The sequence below is a fragment of the Phaethon lepturus genome, unplaced genomic scaffold (genome assembly GCF_000687285.1).
Source record: "Phaethon lepturus isolate BGI_N335 unplaced genomic scaffold, ASM68728v1 scaffold14148, whole genome shotgun sequence".
Classification (NCBI taxonomy): domain Eukaryota; kingdom Metazoa; phylum Chordata; class Aves; order Phaethontiformes; family Phaethontidae; genus Phaethon; species Phaethon lepturus.
In genome coordinates this window covers 859-11834 of record NW_010557013.1, presented here as the reverse complement: position 1 = coordinate 11834, position 10976 = coordinate 859, and the positions used below count along the sequence as shown (strand labels likewise).

General features: G+C 41.9%; 1 protein-coding gene across 1 annotated transcript; it reads right to left on the bottom strand.

Moving 5' to 3' along the window:
* Positions 1-4553: 4553 nt before the first annotated feature.
* MED21 (mediator complex subunit 21) lies at positions 4554-10483 on the bottom strand. The gene is made up of 4 exons (XM_010292641.1): positions 10442-10483; positions 9981-10095; positions 7629-7729; positions 4554-4730 (listed from the first exon to the last, which is right to left on the bottom strand). The coding sequence occupies exons 1-4, from the start codon at positions 10481-10483 to the stop codon at positions 4554-4556; spliced, it is 435 nt and encodes a 144-aa protein (XP_010290943.1).
* Positions 10484-10976: the final 493 nt, after the last annotated feature.

Genomic DNA, 10976 nt, shown 5'->3' with positions numbered 1-10976 from the left:
GTGACAGGACAAGGGGTAATGGTTTTAAACTAAAAGAGGGCAGATATATCAGACTAGATAGAAGGAAGAAATTTGTTACAATGAGGGTGGTGAAGCACTGGCACAGGTTTCCCAGCAAGGTGGTAGATGCCCCACCCCTGGAAACATTCAAGGTCAGGTTGGACAGGACTCTGAGCAACCTCATCTAGTTGAAGATGTCTGTGCTCATTGTAGGTGGGTCAGACTAGATGATCTTTAAAGGTCCCTTCCAACCCAAACTATTCTATGATTCAGGTTGGAAGGGACCTCTCAGGAGGTGTCTAGTCCAACCTCCTGCTCAAAGGTGGGGCAGCTGTTAGGTCAGATGAGTTTGGTCAGAGCTTTTTCCAGTCAAGTCTTGAAACATCTCCCAGGATTTACAGTTTCTCTGAGGACCACATTCCAAAACTTAACTGTCCTAGTAGTGTAAAAACTTGCCCTTGTGACCAGTCTGAATCTGTTGTTTGAATTTGTCCCCTGTCCATCATTCTTCTGCCATGCACCACTGTGAAGAGCCTGGCCCTGTCTTCTCCATAACCTCCCAGTAGTTATGGGCAGGCTCCTGTTAGGTGCCCCCAAAGCCACCTCTTCTCCCAGCCTAGCTCCCTCAGCCTCTCCTCACGGGGGAGGCGCTCAAGCCCATGTGGTGGCCTTCTGCTGAACTTGTAGTTTATCAATATCTTTCTTATGTTGGGGGTCCAAAACTGTACAGAGTGTTCTAGATGCAGTCTACCACATGCTGGGCTGAGGGAAGTAATCACCTTCCTTGATCTACTGGCTGCGCTCCCGCTAATACAGCCCAGGATGCTGTTGGCCTTTTTTTATTGCCAGGGCCAGCTCCTGGCACATGTTCAGCTCACTGTGTGCCAAGACCCCTATGTCCATTTGAGCAGAGCTGCTCCCCAGCCAGGCAGTCTCTGGCCTGTATTGTTGCAAACTTCCAAAATCTCTTGATATCAATTCTGCGGGGATGGCCAGGACACCCTTCCCATGCCACACACAGCAGAAGCTCCCCCATCTTTCAAGATCATCTGCAATAGTAAGCCAGGATTAACTTCATGAAGACATGAAGCTAAAATACTGTTAATGCACTTTTCCCAGTATCTTTAAAAACAAGTGTACAAATTCCTCTGTATTCCTGTATCTGAAAATGAGAACAGCTGCTGCGAGGTGTTCCTTTCCTCCGAGCATGGTTGTTTACAGTAAAGACTACTAGGCTTTGATCAGCCGCTTATATTTACTAAATTGATTCCAACATCTTTGCCAGTGGGCTGTATGGATTCTCAGCATGAAATGCTCCTGCTCATTTGAAGTGGTTGAGATTGTTTTTCAATGGAATTTTCCATTATGCTCTGTGCTCTCCTTTCTTCAAAGCACAATTTGTTCACTGGGCAGTACTCTTTGTCCAACACAATATGCAGAACCATTTTACATCTTGCTCAATACTTTTGTTTTCTTCCCATGACGCTTCATCTCCATTTATTCTCTTGCCTCAACCAAAGTTTCCTCCTGCATCTCTCACATGTAACCTGATATGTTTGTTAGCTGCCCTTACAGAGGGCTTTTTTCTCCCCTACCCTTTCTCTCTTCAGTATTAAAAGTCTGGAGGCAGTTAAGACTTCTCAGGGAGGATACAATGCCTTTTTCCAAAGGCATTTGCCCCCCCCCTTTTTTTTTTACTGAAAGTTGGGGTGCTAAATGGTACAGACACAGTAATCCTGCATGCCCTACAATTCTTGCATGAGTACTCCCCTAAACAGATCACTACCATTACACATTGTTTTTTAAACAGAGATGTTTAAGCCCCAACAGCAGGGGCTGGACAAATCAGCACATCTGTTATAGAGGGCAAAGGAATCCACATCTCCAAGCCCCAGTCTAATGCATTGTCCATTACACAGCTGTAACAAATCAGTGTTTTTCCCCCCTTCTTCCTGTCAGAGCCCAACAAAATATACACAACCTTACTGACTGAGCTGTAGACTATGAAAGAGCAGGTAAAGATTTACAACAGCTAGTCCAGCAACACAACATACAAGAACTAGTGGAGTTGTGCATCTCTAGGTATTACTCACTCATCAAAATGTTACATTCTTTCTCAAGGAAAAAAAAAAAGCAATTTTGGCGCTCTTGCTTTATTGTGTTACTTGGTTTTAACTGTATCACAAACTGCATCTCTATTGGCAACATTCAGTAAACTAGACCCAGGTAAAGGACTGAAAAACTACACGTACTTACTAAGGAGTTTATACCTCTGGTTAAGGTTTACTTCTAAGTGTGATTAACTGTTTGATACTGATACACATTGAAACATGAGGTGGGCTAGCATATTCAAATAAACAGCAACTGAAAGAAAAAGCTTCTACAATTAGGCAATATCAGTCTGCAGAAATACAAGTTTCCAAGTACAAAAAAATAGAAAGATATGAAATTAAAAGAATTGTAATGGTACTGAAGATGTAGAACATCTCTCACAGCAAAAGTTTCCAAGTTAACAAGTTTGACGTGATGTACATGGTAAGCTATACCAGGGAGTCTACTATAAAGATCCAGCCCCTTTTCCAGCAACATACAAATCTCAAATTAAGACATCTCAGTTAAAAAAAAAAAAAAATCCACAAGCAAAGCCCAAATATTTCACTCTATGTTTTCTAAGTCCACTAGTTTAAAAAACCAACCAACCACAAAAAAAATCCACCCCATCCCCCAACCAACTTGAGATACACTGGATGCAGTTTTTCTAGGAAAAAACAAAACCAAAAACAGGCCCCATGACTGACTTCACATGAAAATCTGTCCCCTCAGGCCTCCCAGGACATGGGCATATTTACGTGGCTTAGTAGATCACCACAGCCCAGTTATTCTTAATAAAGATCCCACTACAGAACTGGGGCTGTGCTGCAGTCTGTTCACCTCCCCAACTGCTCTTCCTTCTGTGGAATCTGGATAGTACAAGAGCCTCACAACAGCAGACTAAACTTATGACTACAGATATGCAAATTTGGCAATAACAAATATTTAATTAAATACCAGTCTGATTAACTACTTCAGTTTTACTGTTTGTTATGTGTAGGAAGAGCTTTGTATTTTTTAATCCTCAAAACAGGCTGTATACAGGGTGGATCCTGTGCCACATTACCCTATTCCTTTCACCAGTGCAGTCTAGTGAGCGGCTGCATCTAATTCCTCAAGGATCAACAGCATGCTAAAGAGGTTTATTTTATAGAATTGCTCTTATCTGTCTATATGCAATAGCAACACGTGTAACTTTCAAGTCCATGACAGCATGTCCAATATATAGATGTAGGTAGTTTTGATCAGGATATGAGCAAATATTACATCGGCAAAAAACAGCATCCTACAACAATGCAAGGCTGCTAACTCAAAAATACGGAAAATGGCTAACAGTTCAACTCCAAGCTCAAGCACTGAACCCTACATTATCTGGTGGGTTTTTTTTCAAATATAAAAAGAAATGCTGCTATTTCTAGAATCCTAACACAAGGGGCAAAAATTTATTCAGTGTGTGAAGATAAAACCAAAACACTCCAGGGCATGTTGGGCCTCTGGCTGCTTATGACCACATCATTCACATGGCAGCCACTGCTTAGACTGAAAAGCAACATTAAGTAATAAGTTATTTTCAGTTTCCTCCTTGCTAATTTCTTCCCAGTCATCCAATGCTTCCTCATTACTGTCTGCTTTAGAGGCATTCACCAGTTGCCACAAGAACACAGAGTATCAGCAGAAGCACAGAAGTGGCATGAGGGAGCAAGTGTCAGTGGCAATAATGGAGTCAAAGACCTGTTTGTGAACTACAAACAATAATAAATGCCAATACCAGATACCCACAGGTGAAATGCTGTTTGTTTTTTTTTTTAAATGAGATGCCAATGGCAAGAACGCTTACCATGCAAACATTAGTTTACTTATCCTTCTTTTACTTGCTCTGTAAAGGGTGGTAAACCAGCCAAGTAGTCATACAAATGTTTAATTACCATTTCTACTAATTAAAACAGATGGCCAGCACTGTATTCACATCCTTGCCTAGCACTATCTCCATGGAACTCTGGCAAATTCCAGAGTATCTGTGTTTCAGCCTTACAAAAAAATCCAAGAAGAACAAAAGTTTGAAAGTAGGAGTGAGCAAAGTACACAAATACCCTTAAAATACTTTCCTTCTGAATTCCCTTTAGGGACTAAGGCCTCTGTAGTGAAGACAACAAATCAGACTGAAGTCACACATATTTACGAACAGAAAAGAAAGCTCAGAAATTAGTATTTTAAGTGAAGGAAATGTACATTAAGACACATAATTCTAGAACGGAACCACCAATTCTACAACAGAAGCTCTTTTTTCTCATACAAAACCTGCAGTTGGAGCTTTGATAACAGATGTTGTTACTGAAGACCAGAGCACTCAAGAGTCCCACAGGTGCCAGGCTGGGTGTTACAGTCCTCCCATGGATGGAAAGCTGCGTTTTCAGCACGGCGTGGGGCAGCTAGGTTTCGTGGGGGCGTGCTGCCCTCTGGCGCTACGAGTCTGGAAGGGGCTGGCTGTGCGAACCACTCCTCGTCTTGAGCTGCGACTGGGCGATATCTGCCAGCGCACTCTGAATCTTTTCCAGCAGCATATCTCCACGATAAACGACCTCTTCCAGACGGGCAGCGGCTTCATGATTTTCTTCTTCTAATCGATACAGACTAGCAGCCTTTATAAATAAATGGAAGAAAAGTAAGGATCTTCAAATAGAGTACAAAATTGACTTTGCTACTAAAGGACGGTGATGGAATAGTTCATGCTCCCTAGAAAACAGAAAGATTCTCTCTTTAGCCCCCGAGTTACATTCTAGTAACTTCAAAGCAACTCGTTATAGCTTTGCAGCCTAAAACAGTGCATGGCTACATGGAATAAACACAAAAAAACCCCACCAGAGATGTTAGTTTCTTTCATATTACAACTCTCAGCTCAGTACAGTTTTTCTTGAGAAGTATTTATCCCCCTCCCCACCCCCTTACTGAAAGGTGCTCAGCAAGATGCAAACATAACTTATTTCAACCTTTCCATTAAATAGTGTATTTCAGATGAAATGGCATTAACCTTTTTTCTTCAATATGTTGTTTCAGAACCAAACTGCTTTTCAGATAGACAAAATTTAGTGAAATAAAACATTTTAACATCAAAATATTTTAATAATTTAAAATACTTACCAAATTTAAAACTACTAAAATTTTCTAACTCAAAAACAGAAAAAACAACACACAACACTTTTAAACTGATGTTTTTTTAAAGCAGTTACCCAGGTTTATATACAGGTCCTTAAGAAGTCGTGTTCAAATTGGCAAATTCTATCCACATACTCATCCTCCATTCTGCAACACTGGTGTCTTTAGTGAAGGTTAATATATGCATAAAGGACTTGACAGCCCTTGGAGAAAGGGTCATAGAAGGAAGATAGCAAAAGGTAAGAGTTTGAAGTTTAGAATCCAGCTCAATTACTTCAGTCTCAGTTGTTAAATAGTTGACTGCAGGTATGCTGCAGATTTGAGTGGAATATGTACTACCAACTATATGTACTACCAAAGGGAACTCAAGAGGGATGGGTAAATTGCATTGGGCATTAGCGTAGCAGCCCCTTTTACCATTCAAGACAAGCCTCAGATTTGAAACATATACCAAGACAACCTTAGTATAAAAAAAAAAAAAAGAAATAGATCAGCCCAATACATCTCTATTAGCCAAGTATCTATTTACCACTTCTCAACAAAATCTATACTGCATATTTTAGAGTATTTCAGGCACCTTCAAAACAATCCTTTTAAAGAATGTCAAAATGTTTAATACTGCACCAAATTAAACAGCAGCAAATAAAAATCAAAACTAGAATGAGTAAGTGATGGAATCCAAGCTAACTTATCTCAAAACCACACCAAATAGAAAAGGCCAGAAATCCTTGTAAAACAAGATTCTGCATTAATGGAGCAAGAAACTGTTTGAGTATCACCTCGAAGGAAAGCATGCCCCTAAGTCCATAACCAACTCCTCCGTCTGGAGCACCCTGCTTTCCCTGCATCAGCTGTCCCTATGATCAGACCCCTGCTCAGTCATGGAAGAAGCCTGTAATTTGTCTGCAGCAGGAAAACTGTCTTCAGCTATTAAATACACAGCTACAGTAAATTATGCTAGTGTTTACTGGGCCCAATTAGTATGTTCAGCAATTACTGTGACTAGCAATGTTTCAAAACTCAACCTCCTCTGTTTCAAACCAAATGTGATATCACTGTCAAATTATTTGTATTTGACCCAGCAGGCACCTCTTGTATTAGTCTTTTGTAAAATGCCTTTGAATAGTCACAGATGACCAAATCAGGTGTAAAACCTTTAGGTGATCTTAAAGCAGTTCCAGGGTTCTGCAAGAAACAGCACTCTTTGCATCCTTGTTGCTTTCTAGAAAGAAAATACTTGATGTAAATCTAGAAGTTAGAGTAAAAAAGAAAAAAAAAAGATGCTGTTTAATAAGCAAGATCTGTAGAAAGAAGAGAGGAAAAAAAAAAGAGCAGTATTCCTTCAATTGTGGGTCAAAAGGATTTTCTGGAAATGCAAAACAGTTGAGCATTGTTGGACAAGCTCCAGGTATGAACCCATGTGAACCTCATCAGGTTCAACAAGGCCAAGTGCAGGGTCCTGCACCTGGGTCAGGGCAACCCCTGGTATCACTACAGGCTGGGGGATGAAGGGAGTGAGAGCTGCCCTGCCGAGAAGGACTTGGGGGTACTGGTGGATGAGAAGCTGGGTATGAGCCGGCAATGTGCACTCACAGCCCAGAAGGCCAACTGCCTCCTGGACTGCATCCAAAGCAGCATGGCCAGCAGGTTGAGGGAAGGGATTCTGCCCCTCTACTCCGCTCTGGTGAGACCCCACCTGGAGTCCTGTGTCCAGCTCTGGAGCCCTCAGCACAGGAAAGACATGGACCTGTTGGAGCAGGTCCAGAGGAGGGCCACAAAAATGATCAGAGGGCTGGGCATGAGGAGGAGAGTTGGGGTTGTTCAGCCTGGAGAAGAGAAGGCTCTGGGGAGACCTTATTGGAGCCTTCCAGTACTTAAAGGGGGCTTATAAGAAAGATGGGGGACAAACTTTTTAGCAGGGCCTGTAGTGACAGGACAAGGGGTAATGGTTCTAAACTAAAAGAGGGTAGATTCAGACTAGATATAAGGAAGAAATTTTTGACAATGAGGGTGGTGAAGCACTGGCCCAGGTTGCCCAGAGAGGTGGTAGATGCCCCATCCCCAGCAACATTCAAGGTCAGGTTGGACGGGGCTCTGAGCAACCTGGTCTAGTGGAAGATGTCCCTGCTAGATGATCTTTAAAGGTCCCATCCAACCCAAACTATTTTATGATTCTATGATTGTAAAATTAGAATTAGATGCAAGTTCAGTATTTCCACTAAGCTTATAATGTACTCACAGGCTACCCTCATGAAAACTTCAGGCTGATATTAAAGTAATTTTTCAAGATTACATGGCTTAGAGAGAAAAAATAGTGTTTTTAAAAAAAAGGAAGAAGCTTGCCTTCAGTTATGTTTTGATATTTTAATTAAGAACACTCTTACCTGCAAAGCTGCTGTCGATTCTTCACTAGGCAGGGAATCTATTAGAACATCGATATCTTTTGCAGTTCGTGCAATCAATGCTGCAAACAGTTGGGCGTACTCTTTAAAAAATAAAAGTCAGCACACTCAGTACATTATTAGAAACAAGCACAACTCTGCAGACACAGCACAGAAAATTGTACAGACTTGAAGTATGCAGGTGTTAAAAATTCTCCTACATGAAGAAGACAACAGTACCACAACTGATGAGAACTCAACCATATTAGAAGATTAAGGTAGTTTTGATTCCAATTCTAGATTAAACAAGGTAATGGGTTATACAAAGACCTGGGCTTTGTACATAGCTCAAACCCTGTCACAGTAAGCCAGTTAAAAAAATTACTAATACCAGTATTAAGTGTCCTAGTCACTATATTAAGTATTGAGAAGTAGCTAGAAACTATTTAACTTTTCAATCCTTGCCTTCAAATCTGCCACTAGACACAACGTAAAGATAGTGATTCAACTAGACGGTTTATTTAATTAAAAAAAAAAAGTTCCTATTCAGCCACTAAGAAATGGAAAAGGACTGGAAGTTTATAACAGACCTTAATTTGGCTGCTATATCACTGAAAGAACTGCATGGACTTGTAATAAAAGGCACCATAAGCCAGAAACAAAACCTTTCCATATGCAATTGTGTCCATTTAATTTGAATTAAGTTCATTACTACCATTAAAACACTGAAACAGCTCCTTTCAATTTATAATTTAAGATCTTATACATATATTTGTTTATGCTGATTCGTTCATGAAAGATTTGTGGAAGCAAGAGCAAAAATACTTTCTAATGGCAAAAATCTATAGAAAAGGTTGGCACTCTCAAAGGTATACTTGACTTTTAACTTAAAAAAAACCCTCAAACAAAACCAACATACCCATTTAAAGCTTTGTCAGGGTTACCACAAGGTTTACCTGTAAAGAGTTTTAAGGCCTTCTTAGTAAAACTTTAAGTATCTATAGAGTCATAACTCTTAGTTTTGTTTTTCCTCATCAGCATTGCTAACTTGGCTGTATGATTTTACTAAAGTTGCTATATTCAGAAATTTAGAAAAAGGCAGATCAAAAGAGAAGTCAGCCATGACCAACCATTTTAAGACCTTAACAAAGCCCCTAGCTCCTGGCACCCCACTGATACCAGCATCCGAGACAACACCAGGTAAGATAAGGAAGCAAACAAGCCTTTCAGCTGGCTCTTCCAACTAATTCCAGTATCAGAGAGCAAACTGCCATGGACCAGTGAAGAACTAGTATTCAGCTGTCCTAGACAGTGCATCACTATGCTCCAAACCAGTCTCCCCTAATAGACAAACCTAATCTGATACAAGCTAGAAGTAAAAATTCTTTTTTTTTTTAATAAAAAAAATAAAATGAGGGGAAGAGGCAGAAAAAGAAAATAAGAAAAAAAGATACTAATACCAGTATTAAGTGTTCTAGTCACTACATTAAGTATTGAGAAGTAGCTAGAAACTATTTAACTTTTCAATCCTTGCCTTCAAATCTGTCACTAGACACAATGTAAAGAAAGTGATTCAAATAGATGGTTTATTTAACTTTAATTAAAAAAAAAAAAAAGAATTCCTGTTCAGCCACTAAGAAATGGAAAAGGATAAGAAAAAGAAAATAAGAAAAAAGATAAAAAAATTCAGGATTAAAATAACATGGTTATTTAAACACTAACTTGAAATTCTCAAATTGGAGAGACCTTTTAGTTTGTTTCCCAATTTCAGTGCCTTAGATCAGTTTCTTCTCTCAAAAAAACAAAAACAAAACCCCACCAAACCAAAGCAGCCAACAACAAAGCCACAAATGCCAATAGGGAGACTCCTCAGGACATTACTCCTTAATTAATTACATAAGCAGATGATACATGGAAAAGACACAAATAATTGAAAGTTTACGACATGGAGAATTTTAAACTCATACATGATTTCATAAAACTAACACTAATTCTTTCTGAAAAGACTTTTTGGAAGTAATGGGCAACTCACTAACAACCTCTTGCAGCAGTCCTATTAGAATTTTTTATACCTGTAGAGCTACTGTATCTGTGCAAAGACACCAGCAGGAAAAATACGTTGTAATGCTTACTTAACACTTAAAATTGTATTTCCACTATCACAGTCTTATGCAGGAAGTGCAGCTGACATCAATTAATGACTCAACTTCAGTCACTCCTTCAGTTACTGGTGAAGTTGTTTGTTAAGCATGAAACAGAGCGCAGATTTTGTGTTATAGATTATACAGATTGTATTATAGAGTGTACTATATCAGAACACCTTCACATTTTGTTAGGAGATGCAGAGAGACTTGCCTTCCGTTGGATTAGCAGGCTGATCTTTGTTTATTGCTGTCTGAATGTTGCTGAAAGAGGCTGGGGGCCCACACTGCTGCAACACTCCAATGGCGTTACAGAATTGGTCTGCGAGCTGCAAGCAGGAACGACAGCGTTAAGTTATTTCGCCTCTAAAACGATGTCAATTTTATTTTGCATCTTAGCGGACCCCACGCAGCAGCCCACCCCGGCGCTAAGTAGGACACACCTCCGTGGCGATACAGCCCTACCTGGGGGCTGCCAGCGCTTGGGGCTGCGGGGGCGGCGAGAGGGATCACTTCCCGCCCCACCCCCCCGCAACGGCCAACAACGGCCGGGCCCGAGCGCAGCAGAGGCAGTAAGAGCATAAGGGAACGTGACTCAGCGTCAGCCTCGCCTCGCCTCCTCGTGGTAAGGAAAGCGACGGGCGTCGGGGGAGAAGAGAGCAGCGCTCGCCTCACCGAGTTCACGGCATCCTGCAGCTGCGTTAACCGATCCGCCATGGCGCCACCGCCCACCCGACCGAGCGGCAGCGACGAGCACAGCCAATAGGGCGCCTGAGTGTCGGGTGGGCGGAGGAGGGATGGGGCGTGACATGGACCTCCTTCCGGTGAGTCAGGACAGGCCTGGCGCGCCCCCTGCAGGCCAGGAGGAGGCCCGGTCCCCCCGCACCGGGCAGCCCCGCACCGTGTCAGAGCCACGTGAAGCCACTTTCTGACACTTTTTTTGCTTTCTCGCCTATGGCTGGTAGCTGCTCGGCTGGGGTCAGGCAGGGCCCGGCTTACGAAGAACGTCGTGCTGTGGCGGACGCGGGCTTGGCCCACGGGCCGCTGCGGATAGTGCGCCGGAGGTCGCTCTGCTGCCAGCCGAAGGCAGCACCGCCGCTTGGATGCTCCACAGCAGCCCAGAGCCCATCGCGTCTGGGGAGCGGTGAAAGGCCAGGCATGTAGTGTCCTCCATGATCCAGCTTACAGCCAGCCAGAGTCCCCTGAAATT